General features: G+C 37.1%; 1 protein-coding gene across 1 annotated transcript in view; it reads right to left on the minus strand.

Annotated features, from left to right (window-relative positions):
• Window positions 1-20,081, minus strand: part of LOC306851715 (seizure protein 6-like) — a gene marked incomplete at both ends in the record, with an annotated part of 188,554 nt that overhangs the window by 27,021 nt on the left and 141,452 nt on the right. The window contains one exon of the mRNA XM_079388156.1: window positions 1,753-1,938. Within this exon, the coding sequence (XP_079244282.1) occupies window positions 1,753-1,938 (186 nt within the window). The remainder of the gene's footprint in view (window positions 1-1,752; window positions 1,939-20,081) is intronic.

The raw sequence follows: 20,081 nt of genomic DNA on the forward strand, positions 1-20,081 counted from the left end.
ATTGTTTGTCATGCAAGAGGGAAGAGTTCCCCAGCTCTGGGATTCAGCTCTCTAAAGAGATCGAGGTGCAAAAAGTCCTTATTTATGCAGAAGAGGCCGGCCTGTCAATCACGCTGTCACACCGGGCTGCCTTGAGGGGGTACGGTTGTTAATATTCACTGCCTTGTAGCACAAACACTTCTGTTACCAACATACCAGCCAAAATCAATGATCAAGCTCCAATTAACTTAAAAGGAGGAGGGAGCAACCACACCGGGAGTTTCTCCCCTGTCAAGTTAAATCACATCTGTGTGGACTAAATATTTACACAGGCATGAGGTTTGTTTTTGAGCCCAAAGTATAGGGGCTGTGTCTAAATGACACGATGACTTGTGGGTGTATGTTTATGGTGAGACGGAGAAAAAAAACGATGGATAATTACTAGTGAGCGAGTCCAGGGCGGCTTCACAATGATGCAAATCAGCAAGTGTGAGGAGGCTGTGTTTATGATTGGCAGGCAAAACCAAACATTTTCTGCACCTTGTGTCTATATGCAAGTGAAATAAGGTTCATTAAAAGCAGAAGCTACTATTTCATAGATTTTTCTGTACTTTTTAAGATAGCAGTAGTGCTACTGCTTCATAATTGAATTTCTCAGGGGCAGAGATCAAATACTGAAGATTTGGTAATTAACTGTCATTTAGCTGATGCTTTTGTTACAGTGCACTCAATACAGGGACAATCCCTTTGGAGTAACCTGCAATTAAGAGTCTAGCTGGTGAAAGGGCACATGTGACATGTTAGTTAGTCATCTGCTTCAAGTTTACCGCCACCTGAATGCAACCTGAACCTTTTATATTAGCAGCCCAGATCCATTACTATCAGGCTAAAGGAATCATTCAGGTTCAATACAAGTGAAGCTCAATGGATCGCATTTGGGGAATAATGTTAATTAGCATAGAAAATTATTTCAATGACCCCTTAAGTTAAAAAAAAGCAAAAATCTTGGTTAGAATAAGGCACTTAATGGAGGTAAATGATGCCATCATCATTCAGAGAGTTTAAAGGCAGAAATGGAAGGCTATTTTTTGTTAAAGCACTTTGATTTTTCACATTAATTATTTTAGAAAACACAATTTGAGCTGCAATCTAATTTGTCATTTTACAAGTACTGGTCTAGCAATTTGTCTCTAGCGTAATCCGGGTGCCTGGTAAAAACATAGTAGACGTGCTTTGATTAGGTACTAAGTAAATCATTAAAACAGTCCATGTGACATCAGTGGTTCAACTTTAATTTTTATGCATTAAGTCGTTATTTTTGTTTTCTTTGCACATAAAATGTATTCTCGTAGCTTCATAAAATTACGGTTGAACCACTGATGTCACATGGACTATTTTAATAATGTACTTACTACATTTCTGGGCCTTGAACGTGGTAGTTGCATTGCTGTGCGTTGCTTTGTTGAATTGCTACCCAGCTATTCAGGGTCAGAAAGCTCTCGGATTTCAATTGGAATTTGTGTTCCGAAGATGAATGAAGGTCTTACAGGTTTGGAAGGACATGAGGGTGAGTAGTTAATGACAGAATTTTCATTTTGGAGTGAACTGTCCTATGTAAATGACTAATATGTAAGTATTGTGGCAATGAACAGAGATTTGCAAGGTTTATTGTTTGATGCTGTTTACTTTTAGTAAGTGCCTTAATATAAAAACTATTTTTTTGTTTTTTTTTAATGAATGCATGAATATATATATAAGATATCTGGAACTCACCAAGACAGCGCGGAACTTTGCCGCTCCAGTAGGGTGTTGTAGCATTGCGGCACGTGAGGGTAGAGGGACCCTGGAGTTGGTATCCATTGAAGCAGTAAAAATAGGCCTCTCCCTCTGCATGCAGGCTGGTGACAGACACGTCCCCATATACTGGTCTATCAGGGAAGTTGCAACTCAACACAAATGCTGTAATGGAGAGAAAATGAATAACTGATTAGGCAAATGATGAAAACTGCAGCACGCCACACCACACTTATTTAAACAAACGTCTGAAGCTGCTCTAAAACTATCATTAGATTGAGACTAAGGTCTGTGGGGAGTATGAATATTGCATTACAGTGACTCCCACTTATTTCAAGAAGACTTATTATCTTAACAAACTCCATCTGTCTTTCTTTCTCTCAGTTTAATATGGTCTCCGATGGTCTGTCCCCAATGCATGTCCTCTCTCCACGTCCTCCTGACCGCAGCCGACCTTTTCTGTGTGAAAGGGACATCTCGACGATGACAAATAAACCCGACCCTTGAACATTGTCTGTTTTCACAGCCAGAATGGGCCTGCTGGGATGCGTGGAGATAATCATTAGCTGCCTAAGATGATAGATTAGACTCACATTTGGTCTAATGATCACAATAGAGCAAAACCTTCTCTACCTCTGAGACTAGCGCAGATTCTTCATCATTTTTAACTGGACACTCTTTCCATTTTGACCAAGTCTGGTCCACATTGCAACTTCTTCTGGCCCACTTAGACAAGCTGTTTGAATTAGACTATCTAACGACATACAAAATGACCAATGACAACTCAATGCCGTTTCATTTTTTTCTATGTGTAATTTAATTAAATTTTTTTTAAATAAATGATGCTCCAATAATAAGTCTCCATTGATAATATTAATTAATAATTCATTACATTTATATAGCGCTTTTCTGCTTTTCTAAGCACTCAAAGCGCTCTACATTGTGAGGGGTGGTGTCTCCTCGTCCATTATTAATTCATGCTTAGACTGTTGCTGTCAGCTAAAGAAGTTGAGAGCAGATGTGACACGGATCCAAGCCAGGTCAAAGGTTATAATTTATCGTTTCTGTGCAAATTTTCTGGCCTCAGGCTCAATCTTGTCATTGGTGACTAAATCAACACCCACAATATTAGTTACAAGTCTGGTCCAAATAAAACTCACCCAAATTGCCTCTTACATAAGCTTTGGTCTTCTGGATAGGGCTATGAAGTGAGGCTTTATTGACCATTGTCTTGCCTGGCTCTCGGCACTAAACCAGACTGTCAGTACTTTCTCAAGCAATGTCCACAAAAGCCTTTTCACCATTTATCGCTGCTGGCTTGCGAGTCTTCTTTCACCCATTCAAAACGCCTGAAGAAGGGTCTTGGACCGAAGCACTGCTATTTAATAAACATTTGCAAGCTACAACTGTGCAAGGAATTTTCTATTTTACCTTCTTCCTATGAATATCAACAAGCCCTGACGCAGTGAATACTAAAGACATAAAAGACAGATATTTTTTCTTTGAAATGAAAGAGGTCAAAATTCAAGGCCAGAGTGAATTCAGTTGCGAGTCATGTACAGAACGGTGTCTGCATATGAAGGAGGGTTTGATAAGCAAGTGACCGTCTTTTCCTTCATCACAGAAGCTCTGCACAGCCTCCACAGGAGTCCTCGCAAGGCAGTAAATCCAGGTTAGTCCGCAAGTGCCCATCGAGCTAAGAACTGCTTTCCCAACACCATTTTTTCATCTCCTCCTACCCATCCTCCTTGGAGAATGTTTTTGCAATTTATGACACAAATTTCAGGGCTCATTTCTTCCTGTCTCAATTTGGCTGCGGCAGCCGTATTGTTAGCTGTTGAAATTCAGAGCGGTGTGTGGGTGTTGATTTAGTCACCAATGACAAGATTGAGCCTGAGGCCAGAAAATTTGCACAGAAACGATAAATTAGAACCTTTGACCTGGCTTGGATCCGTGTCACATCTGCTCTCAACTTCTTTAGCTGACAGCAACAGTCTAAGCATGAATTACAGTATTTCCTGCACTAAGGGGATAATTCATTAAACAACTGCACTAACCAATATCAGGGGGCTGTTTCATAAAACAAGTTTACTAAACAAGCCAGGCTTATTTAAGTAATTCTGGCTTATTTTGAACCAAATGAACTGACAATAAGTCAGACTAACTGAAATAAACCTGGCTTGTTTGGTAAACTTGTTTTATGAAACAGGCCCCTGATTTAGTTTTATTAGTTTTAGTTTAAAACAAAACAAAACAAAACAAAAACAAAAACAACAAAACTGAAATACAATGATTTCATCAAACATTATCTAAGCCTTTTCCCACCATGAAATACAATAAAAATAAAATAAAATAAAATTGAATTAATTAAAAAATTTAAATAAATTAAAGAGTAAATTAAATAAATAAGGTTATTGTGACTTTTTTCATCAAAGAATTTAGACTTTTTTTCTGAGAATTCTGAGAAAAAGCACTAAATGAGATCCTCTCTCAAAATTCTGAGTTTGTATCTCAAAATATAGATCTTTATTAGAATTGCAAGGTATGAACTCAAAATTGTGAGATAAAAATATGCAAGTCTGAGTTTATATCTTGCTACTTAGAGAAAAAAAAATTCTGAATTTTGAGATATAAACAATGACCTGTGAGAAAACAAGTCTGAATTGTGAGAGTAAATGCTGCAAGTAACTTTTTATCCTGTGGCAGAAACAAGCTTTCATTGCATATAGATATAAAATATAAACAAAATATTTAATAAAATGAATAATGATTTTTAATAATTAAAAACAAACAAATTAAATGCACATAAATTTAGCATATCTGTAAAATAACAAACAGCCAAAAATATCTGTGATGAACAATTTTCAAACAGCAGACGACAGAGATCTGGCATACTTTACCTACTGAATAAAACACCATATATAATAAGCCTAATTTACATAGAAATTAGGTATTTTTTGTTCAGAAATAAATTTAAATACTTGGACACAGTCCTATTTCAGTGTACTTAATGCCTTGTTAAACTGGATTGTGGGAGGTTATTCAATAAAACACTGATTTTGCAATGCAATATGGCAAAGTAAATTCTAGCCAAAATCTTTAGAGATGACTTGACACTTCAGCAAGCAAAGCAAACAAAGAGCTCTCAAAGGGCTAGTCTCTAACGGCTAACGTGAGGCCTTCAATTACACCTGTAAATAACAAGTAAAAATGTCAAGTTGTATTATACATGATCGAGACGTTATCCCTTCCCAAAAGAAATGTTATCTCACATTAGAGGCCACAGAAGCTGCTACGGACGAGTCAGCTCAAAAATATTACAGCAATTTTTCAGTTGTCAGGCATTAATTAAACTGTGCTATACAATGCCCTGTAGTATTGCTTTCATAGCGGAGATTACCCGTATCTGATCCTGAACCAACAGCAAGTGAATCACTGCCGTGTTTCATGTGAGAATCACTCTTGCTCTGGTCCCTGATCCTGTGGTGGTGTTTAGAGAGGTAGAGGGCCCTGTCAAACAGAATTAATGTTTTTGTTTAAGTTTTTTTCCCCTCTGCTGGCTCAGGTTGGATTCCTGTGTCTAAGAAAGCCACAGTTTGATAAATCACTGCAATTCTTTTTCCTCACTGAGCAGAAAGGAGCTGCGCAATGGGGTGGTGCACCTCAGCAACAATATAGGAGCCAGTAAGCGAGGGCTATACTATACAGAACTGACATCCACACCCCTGAAGAGCATTTTTTGTGCCCCACGTGATGTCGAGATTCTGCGGTACATACAGAAAAAAAATCTGACACTAAGCAGAAAACTATAGTTCACTCTGCAAACTGTCACAGATGAGCACTCACAGTCTACAAAGCTTGGTTGATTATAATGGCATTTAGTTTTGATCCATGTTGATGCTCCACTTGTTTAAGGTATAAACACTGTGCAACTGTAGATTGTATATGGTTGCCAAGAAACTTGGGGAAATTAATACAGAATTTAGCTGATATAGTTATATAAAAAAATTAAAGAGCAGTACAAATAAATCCTTCCTAGCAGCAAGCATTAGTCCAAGCAACAAAACAAGGTAGGCAGTTAATAAAATATTAAACAATATACAAATTAAAATAGATAGATAGATTTATATACAGTATATGATATATAAACTTATAGAAAAATTTTAATTATTTTTAATAAAAAAAAAATTAAATCAAGCAGTGTAGTCTCATTCACAAATGTCTCTATTAAATCGGCTCTTTTTAACAAATCAGAAAAACAGCACGAACAGTGTAGTGAAATTACTCTTTTAATGTGCGAATCAAAATATACTGCATCACCAGTGTAGTCTGATTCACAAATTGTTTTTAATTGTTTCTTTTTAACAAATCAAAAATATACTGTGTGACCAGTGCAGTCTGATTCTAGAAAAATTACTCTTTTGAATCGGTTCTTTTTTAATAAATCAAAAACATAGAGTACAATCAGTGTAGTCTGATTTACAAATGTCTATATTAAATCAGTTCTTTTTAACAAATCAGAAAAACAGCACGGCCAGTGTAGTCTGATTCTCAAAATACTACACTTTTAAATGGTTTCTTTTTAGTAAATCAAAACATACTGCATGACCAGTGTAGTCTGATTCACAAATGACTTTTTCAAAATGATTTGTTTTTAATGAACCAAAAACATACTGTGTGAACAAGTGTAGTCTGATTCATGAAAAATGTCTGATTCATGACCAAAAGATTCTTTCAGTTTCAAAAACAAATAGAGCCTTTCTGATTCACAAACAAATTACTCTTTTTAAATATTTATTTTTGGTAAACTATAAACGTGGTGTAACCGATGCTGTAGTTATAATGTACCAACCAAGTTAGAAGGTTCCTGTATAATTTACAGCATTAGCTGACAGAACATTTCCTTGAAATGCTTGCAAAATGAACACCATGTGAGTCATTTAGGCAAAGTGAACTATGCCTAAATGACTCACAACCAAATAAGCCCCGCTCTCTGGTCTGTGATGTTTCAAAAGTTGAGCTGTAGAGGCAATTTAAAAATACCCTAATTCCAGCCCAGTGCTTGGTGTATATTTCAGCATTTGATGAGACAGTTTTGCATCCTCTCTCTCTAGCCTTAAACCAGAGCATCTACCAGTAATTATGCCCTACTCATGAGTGCTGCATTGACTTCCACCCTCTTACAACGGTGCACATGCGTAAGAGCTTAGGGCCTGCAGCAGCGGGGCATGTGGAGAGGGTATCTGCCCCTGATGACTGTCTAATCTCGACGCTGAGAGGGGGAGCGCTCCTCTCACTGACTCAATGAGCCGGCACATGGGGGGCCCTTCATTCCCTCAGCCATCTATTTTATTTATGGTTTATTAGCGCTGTTTCAGCACAGCGGGACCTGTGCACCAGCACCGCCGGGTTGTTATAGCATTATTACCCCTCTGCTTCCATTTCAATTAGACTAATACTGAGGGGGCACCGGAGGCTGGCTTTATGTGGAGCCGTCCAGTCGACACTAAATCACATGCTCGCAAGTTGTCTCATGGCTTCATAGGCCATAAAGACTGAGTGTTGTAATGCAGATGACTGTGTGGGAACTGGCATGGTGGAGATTAGCTGGCAACCGCTTAGACAGCAACAGATGCAGTGCTAATGTGCTTCATTAGGTGCCCTGGAGGAAGGCCCTTGGGTGGACGAGGTGAGGATGGGCTGATGTATGTCCAGTTAGTTTAGTGGTTTTACTTAAGGGACAATTCACCCAAAAATGTATATTCTTTTATCATGATTCAGCTATTTTTGTCAATACAATGAAAATCAGTGGGGATTAATCAACATGGGACCATACTGACTTTAATTTTATGCAGAAAAATATACCAAATATCTATCACTTTCTTTTTTAGGCGATATTTCTTTTTATAGCCTAACATATGAAACAATAGAAAAAACCCTTTTTTTAATGGAACAGTTTATTGAACCTTCAGACAAAATATATTTTGTATATGTGTTGAGTATACATCAGGCTTTTATGGTTCCTATAGCATGATACAGTAAGTATATAGAGCTCATATTTGAGGAGGAAAAAACACATCAATTTTATTCAGAGGCCCAAAATGAGCAAATGTGTGCAATTTGGTGCAGCTGCTGTTATTTATATGGCCAAAAATTAATGTAATTCTGCTAGTTTGTCATGTAAATCAATGAAGATCTTTTTTACAGTATAGCAGACTAGTAAGATTATGTTTAAATGCTTTTATTATTAAAGCTCAGTAGTTTTTATTGTGGGGGCAAAATGTAACACATGGCATATAATGCAATGCAATACAATGACATTTGAGAGATAAACAAATAAACGTTCCTCAAATACCTGATAGATCATATTGATACTTTAACGGGGTTTTTTTCCGAAAAAAAAAGGAAAAAGAAAAAAACTAGTTGTCTCAGCCCAGCAAGTGTTCAAGTTGTACTAACAATATAAAAAATATATATATTTACTGTATAAAAATCTGTTTCACAGTAAAAAGAGATGTTTACCACCAGACATTTTTTGAATTATACTAAAACCATTACTGGTTAAACAAGCATAAACATCAATCAGACAACTAAAGGCATGTAGTAGGTTGTTTCAGTAAAGGTTTGATTATGTTGATACTTAGAGTACTTAAACATTTGTGTATAATACAATAAAGGATGCTTTATATGGTTAAGGACTTCTATTTTACATTGCACACCAGTCACAACCAACCGTTTGACTAGGAAAGCAATAAAATACTGTGTGTCTATGTGACTGAATTACATTATAGACTGCTGTATCGTTAAAGTAGTGATAGGTGAAAGAAGACCACACTGTCATCCACTTATAGGCACACACTGATAGATTTGTTTGCTCTGAATGCTTTACACGTATAAATATCTCAAACAGATTTCCATCCACACAGATCGTTTGCCCACTGGAACTCTCTGAAGGCTCTGAATATGAGTCAGGAACTTGACTTGGCACACCTCAGGCTTCTAAACAAACACGCTCACCGCCTCTGGCTCAATGCATCTTAAGCTGTAAACACATAAAAGCCTTGAGCATATGCAATGTGCACACGAACACTCTCGTACATTCTGAGGGCAGGCCAAAGTACGGTAAAGGATGGAGAATGAATGTTTATTCCTAACCCTGATCAATGTGCTCAATGTCTATTAGGTTGCCTATGGCAACAGAAGTAGAGAATCATCACTCTATAAGCACCATACAGGATACATTGTTTACATCTCTTTAAGCAAGAAAAATGAATGAATGATAATAATAATCAAATGAATCAAGTACTTTTAATTTTATTTAATAGTAATTGTAAGTATTTAGGGATGCACCAATATTACAATTCTTTGATATTTTTAAACATATATTAAAATAATAAATTTAGTTACTTTACATATGTCTTATGGCCACTAACCAATAAATGGCCTTTATTAAAATTACATACTATTTTAATTATTTTTGTCAAAATAATAAAATAAAATAATAATAATAATAATAAAATCAATCATTGTAAATGTTACTACCTAATTTTACATGTCATATTATAATGTACAGTAAGAAAAATGTATATTCTTATTAAAGATTACATTTAATATTGTTAAATTATTGGTGCTTTTAAAGCAGTGGTATTTTAGTATTAAGATACTATCATAGTTTTTATTAATATTTTGAACCAGTATTTAATTTTATATTTTCAGCTTTCATTTTAATTTTACAGTTTTGTCATATGTTTTTAAACATAGTTTTTAAATTCTATTTAAGGTTTATTTTATTTTAATACGTTGCGTTAAACTACATTAAAATGAGAAATGTTATCTTGTCTAAATCTGGCTGAAATAAATTTTATTTTATTTCAGTTAATGTTTATTTAACTTTATTTCAAGTAACAAAAAATTATTTGAATAATGCTTGCATATTGCATATTAATTGAATAATTGAACAATCCTTAATCATCAATTTGATGAATTTTACTATTAATTAAATAATATTAATCTTAAAAAAAGCTTAATCTTGTTTAGTGTATAATAACCCTGCTAAAAAAAAAGCACTTTAAGTGAACGTTAGATAATGTCAGAGGTACTCGATGTAAATGTAAAAAGAGGAAATGAAAATCCACGAATCACTCTTGACTAATACTGATAAATAAAAAAATTATATGGTACGGATGTTTTGTGCATCCCAATGCATGCATTTAATTCCATCAAAGCAGAAATTCAACAGTTTCTCCTATGACATCAAGCTATAAAACCCTTTATGGTTTAGACTGGAACCTGTATTTTTAGGCGTGTAAATGCTATATAATGGATTTTTACGGAGACTTTTAGATAGAGCAGGCAGAGGTGGTGCCTGCTGGGCGAATATTTGTTATCTTCAGACTGGACCCCATCTGCTGTTTGATAAGAGCACAGTGACCAGCTGTGTGTCAGGCTGCCCTGACAGCATGTCAAGAACTAGTGGAGCTGTTCCCGTCCATAAGTGTCCGGGCTTCCACTCTGCCAGAGCTTGTACAGGTTCATGCTCTACACAACCGCAAAAATTCACTGATAAGCAGAGCATCATCTCCAATTCTAAGCATGAAATGCCTGTTTGTGTGTTTGTACATATTGTCATCTGGGAAAACATGGAAATGATGCCACTCTTGTGTCATGCAGTTCCCCCAATATGAGTAGTACAGCAGCATGGTAGTACACTTACAGAATGACTATGCTATTAAATATGTTGCATAGTACATGAGCTAATAAAAAATATATCCTCTTTCGCTTATTTATGAAGTATGGGCAGGGACTCCAGGCTCATCATGTCTTATTGAGGCTGATTGCATGTGAGTGGCTCAGTCCGAGAGGACACAGACGCGAGGGAAATCTCCCTCAATTCAAGACCGGCTTCTATAACCCTTCTTATTAACCTGGACCATGTGGAGGGGGCAAACGGACATCATGAAGTAGATCCCCAAGAGACATACCGGGAACAACACAGGAATCTACTCACAACATGGGACTGTATCACACCACAGTGTGTAAGCAGATGATCTATCTATCTATCTATCTATCTATCTATCTATCTATCTATCTATCTATCTATCTATCTATCTATCTATCTATCTATCTATCTATCTATCTATCTATCTATCTATCTATCTATCTATCTATCTATCTATCTATCTATCTATCTATCTATCTATCTATCTATCTGTCTGTCTGTCTGTCTGTCTGTCTCTCTGTCTGTCTCTCTGTCTCTCTGTCTGTCTGTCTGTCTACTCAATGTATTATATTGAGCGAGTGGTGTCTATATATACTGTATATATATATATATATAAATATACACACTGTATATGTACATACTTCAATTTATACATTTACATATACACAAATGTACTTCTATATACACATACATACACATCCATTTACAAAAAAAAAATATACTAAACAATATTATAAGAACTATTTAGCAAATTTTCTAATTATTATAATTATTAAATATTTGAATTTTATTTTATCATTACAATTACAATATTGTATGGAGAACATTTACTTTGTGTTAAGTCGACTGCATTTTTTTAATATATCAAATAATTTTTTATTACAAAGTTTTTAAATTTTTTTATTACAATTTTTTTTATTACATTTTTTTTTTTTTTATAAATACTTTACTGCTAAACACTATCGCTGATGGTATAAACTATTTGTGATTAATCACTTGATTTCTAACAAGACTTTAGAAAGTTTAATTAATTAAGAATCTCAAATTCTTAATTAAGAACTACAACAACTACAGCGATAATATTGCAATAAATATATTTAATAAAGTCAACCTTTGTAAAATCCTTTTTGTCATCAACTTTTTCGCAGACACCCTAGTGCACTCTTGCAGGCCATTAATGTCAGGCTTTTGCCAGTCAACAAAGGATACTGTACTGTGAAATTAAAAAAATTAACCCAAACTTTTTTGAGGGAAGGTGGACAATAGTTTTCAGTGGAATAAAATAAATTATTTCATGTACAGAGGGCCACACCACCATGCACTCCTTATTTTCCATTACACGACTTTCTGTTCAATTTAAGAAGTACAGGGAGATCATAGGTGGCGGCAAACAAAAAAACCAAGATGCACGGAAGTAGAAAGTAGAGGTTTCATCAGCAAAGAAGAATCTGCCTTGTTCCCATGGAAATAAAAGCAACCCACACCTATTTTATTTGCATTGACGCCTCAAGTGACAAAACACGGAGACAGTAAAAATCCTTTGCTTCATTAAACATACATCTCAGTGTCAAACTCTCTCTTTTATGGAAGCGTTGAAGTTTAATTCATGTCATCTAAATGTCTTGCTCCAGCACGCCCCCGTAACTCAGTGCCAGCACATATAATTTCATAAAAGCAAATAGACTGTCGGTGGCAGAGTGCGCTTCTTGTTCACGCTGGCATGTTTTTCATACAGCACTACTAATGATGTGAGGGCATAGAGAGCGGTCAATAAATGACAAAACAATGGTGTGTCATAGCACGGCCGAACGGCTCAGCGGGAAACACTCATTAACTGGCCGAACCGAAGCACAACTTTGAGAGTTCAGGATCCTGCGGCCCTGCAAAACATTAAATGACTTCAAATAGTGGCGGCGGGGGAGTATAATAGCCTGTGATTTGATTGAGGTGCTCTTACTGCCATGTGTTCGCGCACTGAATCTTCCCTTCTCGCATATGCTCGAGTGCTATTTCAACCTAGTCTTCTGAGGAGAGCCTGTATTTCGCACTAATGTCATTCACATAGAAAGTGTTCTATTTATATTTGCATTGAATTATTTCATAGATGTGATCCCGGCAGACCTATATCTCCAAATGTCCTGACACTTTTTAATCAAGCTCTGATAGGTAGACGCTCTGTATATGCAAATGACCCCATATCTTTAAGATCTTAATTTTTTTCACTGCACGGGTAATATCATTTCTCATAATCACTATGGTTCTCTTAATGAAGGCTGTTTGATAGTTAATGTGCAGATGAGCAGGTGGTCGGTGCTATCAATCAATTACACGCACGCACACGCTCCGCCCAGGCTCTAAAGCAACCGCAATTTAATTCCATTTGCTGCTGTTAGATTTTACGCCATATCACGTCCATTAAATGCAAATGAAAGAGCAGCTGTCTGCTCTGTATTATTGAAAGCAGGGGAAACTTGCACAGCAATTACCTCTTAATAATTATCCGATAATTCATTACCAATAACAACCTGGAAACATATTAATTTAGTCAGGGACAATGCTTCTTTTTCAAAGAGAGCTCATGCAACTTTATGATTAAGACAATGTCCTTTATTAATTTTTAATTAAAAGAATTTAATGAAATGGGCTCCTCTAACAAAGTGTTGGCAAAGGTTTATAATAACATCCCTGCTGTATAATTTAGTGCTAAAGAGAAAGCTGTTCAAATTTACTGACTGTGGAACTACAGTGCACAGTTCCCTCAGAAATTAAATGAAAATATGCCAATAATTGACCAACAATGTTAATCTCGATATTACGGATGAAAATGTTAGTGAGAGGAATGATAAAACATGCGTAGCTATATAGTCTGTAGCTATATCGATGATAATTAAATGATTTGATGGAAGAATTATGAGCAAAATAAATAAAATGAATTTTGATAAATTTTTAAACGGATTAAACTTTAAACATTACAGACATTAAACGGATATATACTCTATTGTTTAAAAGTTTAATTTTTTTTTATATTTCTGAAACATGCTCACTATTGAACAAAAATAAAGTAAAAAACAGTAATATTTGTGAAATATTATTACATTTTAAAAGAACAATTTTCTGTTTTAATATATTTTAAAATGTAATTTATTCTTGTGATGGCAAAGCTAATTTTTCAGCAGCCATCACTCCAGTCTTCAGTGTCCCATGATCCATCATTTGCTGCTCAAGAAACATTTCTTATTATTATCAATGTAGAAAACAGTCATGCTGCTTAATATATTTGTAAAAATCTGGACCATGTGAATACCTTGTGGTTCTTTGATGACTTGGAAGTTCAAAAGAACAGCATTGGTTTGAAAATGCCATTATAAATGCCATTACTTCCACTTTTGATCAAATAATAATTTATTTCTTTAAAAAAAAAAACTTACTGATCCCAAACTTCTGAGCAGTAGTGTACACAACATCAATGTATAATCTAAAGTAACATATAAATGTTTGAATATTTGACTTGATTTGCCAACTAAAATGTCATGATTTATATGCCATTTTAGCAAGACAAGAACTATAACTAAATCGAAAAACTTTGTGAAAACATGCATTTGCTCATTCTTTCATTAAATTCTTAAACCAATAATATCTCTCAAAATAGTATAATTTTACAGCCTTAAAAGGGAGCATATGTTCTCCAAAGTAACAAGAAGTCTCCAGTGACAAGCACCATTTTGTCCGGAGGGGGGAGTGCGCTCCTCATTATAAGTTGTACTTTCTTTCAGAGCTACATTGACAGTGCGTCTGCAGAGTGTTGTTGAATCTGCAACACGAGTCCGCTGACTGTGTCCTGAGAGATTTGTGAAGGATTTTGGGGGCCGCATGTGTCACACGGGTGAGGCAGGGAGCCTGGAGACACTCCCAGACATCTTGACAGAATCCCAGCATCCCTTTCTCTCTCTGACAGGCCATCAGAGCACTCATGTGCTTTCAGTAAAACCCAGAGCAGCCACATCCCCCTGACTCCAATAACACAGCCTCGCTCTCTCGCTGTCTGTCTGCTCACAATACAGTGATAGATTATCTACACATTGGCTGCCGAGTGACGTGAATGCATCTCTCTCAGTATGTAGGCAACAAAATTGAACAGATTTTTTCTGCTCCATTGTACTTGGGATGAGGATAGACTACAAAAGGCAGCCTTTTCATATAATAAGTAAACAACTGTGGCAGTATGATTGTTTTGTAAATAACGGTGCACGGTGATATTTGAAATCCAATGGATTATTTCAAGCTGTGGATCAATCCGTACAAAAGTGTTTCAGGGAGGCAATTACACGGAATGAAAAGTGAACTTTAGAGCAGTACATGTGCTCATTGAGATAGGATTCACATATTAAACTGGATGTCAAACTTCATTCGCAGCCAAACGGAAAGGAAACTGTGGAGAGGAGACTTTCTACCTCGAATACGAGTGTATTTAAAAATCCCTGCATGAATATATAAGAAATGAGCGATGTTTGGAATGAAAAATGCATGAGAATGCACAATGCGGCGGACAGCAGCAAACACGAACGCGTATGTATACTCGAATCCTCCGGCACATGAGAAAGCCTGAAAGTCTTGATGTTTTCTCCCACCCACTGACATCACGCTCCATTGTTAAACCATCTGCACTGACATGCACCCTGTGTCACAGCCAATCATTAATGTAATTACTGGGGTTTTGCAGCATTACTGTTATTCACGGTTGTGAAGTAGGAGGGGTTGTGAAGTAGGAGGGAACGGCTTTTAGTGGAAGGAGGAAACAATGGCAGCTGTAACCCAGACAACCTCAGGAACCACACTGCTTTTAAATTGGCCTCTCAATGACTATTTTTCTGCACTTCACAGAGTGACAGACAAATATGTGAGAGCTAGACTGTTCAAAATAGGTCACTGTAATGGCAGTGTGTATATTGAGCAAAAAACAGCTGATTAATAGAGAGCAGAAAGACTTAATATTTTAAATTGTAGACTTCCTTAACAAAATATTAGTGGCGCTTACCAACAAACAGTGCACTGAGTGGCTGCTTACTGGCCCAAGACACAAGGGCCCAACCTCTGGGACTTTACGGTTATTTGCGTCTTGACCGATCAGATTGTGGTCAAAGTGGTTATGCATACTTCCTTTACATTTGGGTGCATACAATGTCTCCATACAATAGATAGATAGACAGAGAGACATTACAATTCAAATTTTATTCAACTAGGTGGATTGAATAATAGAAATAACGATGGAAGGATGGAACAATAGAATGATGGATAGAACAATGGATAGAACGATGATAGAATGGCAGAACGAACAATAGAATGATAAATAGAACAACAGATTGATAGAATGATAGATAGAACGATAGATAGATGGATTGAATAATAGAAATAATGATGGATGGATGGACAAATGGATAGAACAATAGAAGAATGGATAAAACAATGGATAGAATGATGATAGATAATGAACAATGATAAATAGAACAACAGAATGAACGATAGAATAATAGATAGAACAAAAGATAGAACGATAGATTTCAATTCAACTTCTATTCAACTAGATAGATTGAATGATAGAAAGAACAATGGATGGATGGATGAATGAATAGATGGATAGATAGACTCCTGTTCAAGTTCCTGTGGGGTTTGACCAATTTCAAATTCCAAGTTAAGGTGAAAGGAAGCCAATCCAGCACCATACCACTGCTAGATACTGAAGATGTAACTTGGAGAATGTTTCACACACTTAATTTCAATATCTAAAGTCAATCATATTTAATAATTCCACATAATTTGGAGTGTGAGTGTGCAGCTCTGTTCTCTGAGACGTTAGCGGCACATGGCACTTCTCAGCTAATTGGCTATATGGATTCAGCCTGTTGTTTCTCATTTCTATCTAATAAAGCACAGAGTGTACGGCACTTCTCATGCTCGCTTTGTTACATTCAGATCATTCTTATTAGATCACTCTTCAGGCGTGAGAGTCCTTCAGATTTGATTGTAGAGGGGGCATCTTATGTGATCGCAGGTTTTCTTGTGTAAGCTCATTGAAGATTGATGAAGAACAAGTCCCTCAATGCTCTCTGACTCTCGAGGACATATGGACATTTGAGAGCTTTGGCCATTGAACTGGCTGGCCAGGCACGGTCAGCATTTCATTTAAACTTAAATGCTTCTAAAATGGGCTACTTTTCAGATATTAACTAACCTGAAAAGGCATGCCAACCTCATTATCTGCAGCCGTCATGGACAGAGACAAGGACACACTCTGCCAAAGGGGCTAATTAAAATCTCTTTTTATTCGTCTTCTTTGCTTGGCTAAACCTCATGAGCTGAGCCAAGATGGTTCCTGTATATCAAAGTCTTTTATTTGCATGTTATTTCTGACACACTTGGGGTTGAGACCGAACCGGAGAACAGAAGCCAGCCTTGGAGGAATAGCATCGAAACCGTGGAGAACTACATAGAGAAACTCATTTGTGCTTCAAACAAACATAAAAGCTGCAGGCCGGTCAGACACTTTCAATTGAGCATAAGTAGTCGGATCACAGGATTTTTGTCTGCTTGTATTGCTCAGCGCCTGTGTACTTGACATGTGTGGCTAGATGCACAATAACATACAAGCCAGCTATTTCTTCATCAATTGAATTTACCTTTAGACAGAAATCTTTGTGGACAGCCTAGTCTCATGGTACTGGATTCGTTGTCCAGTCGTTGTCTCGCTCACCTCTGTTTGTTCTCTCCTTGGCTTTCAGTTTGTTTTCTGTGATCGTTCTCTGCTCATGCTCGGATTGTTTCCTCCTCGGCTGGATTCTGGATCACGGACCTTCAGGCTGTCCCTGTCTGTTGTGCTGCTGAGAGGTTTGCGTTTGTAGCTCCGCTTTTTTATTGAATCTTTACCTTACTTTCACTCTCTGTTGTTTAAAGGGATAATATATAACTTAATTTCCACCATATTTCTGGTATTATCTATCAAACTAATCTAACTAATTTAATCATTCGCTTTTTAAAACCGCAAGTGCAGCGCGAGTGCAGCGCATCAGCTGGTTAGCTTGTTACTCGCGGTTTCATTCACGTTTCTATTCGCGCCTATTATTGTTTTCTTTGTTCTCGCTCCGTTTTCATTTATCTCTCGCTCCGTTTTTCATGAGTTCATCAAACAAGAGTGGTAAGTGGTAAGTTAAGTTGGTATCATTCATCAGTCTTGGTGAGTAATGGCTTCTTCTCCTGCTATTGTTGTTTGCACTTCATGTCACATGTATAATTTATCTCTCTCTGTCGGCGATGAGGGATTCACGTGATAAATGCAGGGAAATAGTTAGGCTGACAGAGAAGGTTTCAGAATTAGAGACACACATCCAAACTTTAGTTGAGGATAGTAAGAATGTGAGGGCTGTAGATACTGCTTTGGATGCGACTAGCTCAGGGAGTCCTGTACATTGTTCGGTTCTAGTTGAGCCCGTGCAGCAGGGCAGCTGGGTGACTGCAAGGCGGCCTAGTCGCGGGTCAAAACACCGCTCTTCCGTTCCGGTCAGAACATCAAACAGGTTCTCCCCACTCAGTGAGGCACCCAATGAGAAACCTGATGAAAGTGCTCTGGTTATTGGCGATTCTATTGTACGGAACGTGAAAATAGAGACACCAGCCACCATAGTCCATTGTTTACCGGGAGCCAGAGCGCCTGACATCTTGGCAAATTTAAAAGTGCTGGCTAATGCTAAACGTAAATTCAGTAAGATTGTTATCCACGTCGGCGCTAATGATGTTCGACTTTGCCAGTCGGAGATCACTAAAAATAATGTTAAAGAGGTGTGTGAACTTCCAAGTACGATGTCGGACACTGTAATGTGCTGTGGTCCACTCCCTGCTTACCGTGGCGATGAGATTCATAGCAGACTGTCATCACTCAATGGCTGGATGTCTAAGTGGTGCCCGCAGAATAACATAGACTTTATAGACAATTGGACGAGTTTTTGGGGCAGACCTGACCTGTTGAAAAGAGATGGTGTTCATCCCTCCTGGGGTGGTGCCTCTCTTCTCTCTAGAAATATGGCACATATTCTTAGAGTTCGTACTTGACTAACTGGGGCTCAGGTCAGGAAGCAGACAGACTGGCTAAACCGACTGTCTGCTAGCCGCCTTACGTCACAATTTATAGTAATATTCTCAGTATTTCTCAGAGGGCAAGCTTTAAGTATAACTCGTTTGAAGTTATGGTGCTGCGTATAACATTATCTAGAGAAACACGTGTTATTGATAAATCCCCTGTGATGTTTGTACTGGCTACTGTATACAGGCCACCAGGGCACCACACAGACTTTATTAAAGAATTTTCTGATTTTCTATCCGAGTAAGTACTGGCTGCAGATAAAGTCTGGCGATTGTTGGCGATTTTAATATCCATATCGATAATGAAAATGATGCATTAGGATCAGCATTCATAGACATTCTGAACTCTATTGGGGTTAGACAACACGTTTCCGGACCTACTCATTGTCGAAATCATACTCTAGATTTAATACTGTCACATGGAATCGATGTTAGTGGTGTTGAAATTCTGCAGCAAAGCGATGATATCTCAGATCATTATCTAGTCTTGTGTAAACTCCATATAGCTAAAACTGTAAATTCTACACCTTGTTACAAGTATGGTAGAACCATCACCTCTACCATAAAAGACTGCTTTGTAAGTAATCTTCCTGATTTATCTCAATTCCTCAGCATATCCAAAAGCGCAGAAAAACTTGATGATGTAACAGAGACTATGGACTCTCTCTTTTCTAGCACTTTAGATACAGTTGCTCCTTTACGCTTAAGGAAGATCAAAGAAAACAGTCAGACTCCGTGGTATAATGAGCACACTCGCACCTTAAAGAGAGCAACCCGGAAAATGGAGCGCAGATGGAGGAAAACAAAACTAGAGGTATTTCGTATAGCCTGGCGGGAAAATACCCTATCCTACAGAAAAGCATTAAAAACTGCTAGATCTGATTACTTTCGTCTCTTCTAGAAGAAAACAAACATAACCCCCGGTATTTATTCAATACAGTCACTAAATTAATGAAAAATAAAGCATCAACAGGTGTTGGCATTTCCCAAAAGCACAGCAGTAATGACTTTATGAACTACTTTACTTCCAAGATCGATTCTATCAGAGATAAAATTGTAACCATGCAGCCGTCAGCTACAATATCACATCAGATAGTGCACTATAGATCCCCCGAGGAACAATTTCATTCATTCTCTACTATAGGAGAGGAAGAATTGTATAAATTTGTTAAATCATCTAAACCAACAACATGTATGTTAGACCCTATTCCATCTAAACTACTAAAAGAGCTGCTAAATTGCGACCTATGCTCTCAACGTCAAATGCAGAAATACTAATTCATGCGTTTATGACCTCAAGGTTAGACTATTCTAATGCTTTATTGGGTGGTTGTTCTGCACGCTTGATCAACAAATTACAGTTGGTCCAAGATGCTGCAGCTAGAGTCCTTATTTGAACCAGGAAGTATGACCATATTAGCCCAGTTCTGTCAACACTGTAACTTGACTGGCTCCCCAT

This window comes from Barbus barbus (assembly GCF_936440315.1).
Source record: "Barbus barbus genome assembly, chromosome: 31".
NCBI lineage: Eukaryota > Metazoa > Chordata > Actinopteri > Cypriniformes > Cyprinidae > Barbus > Barbus barbus.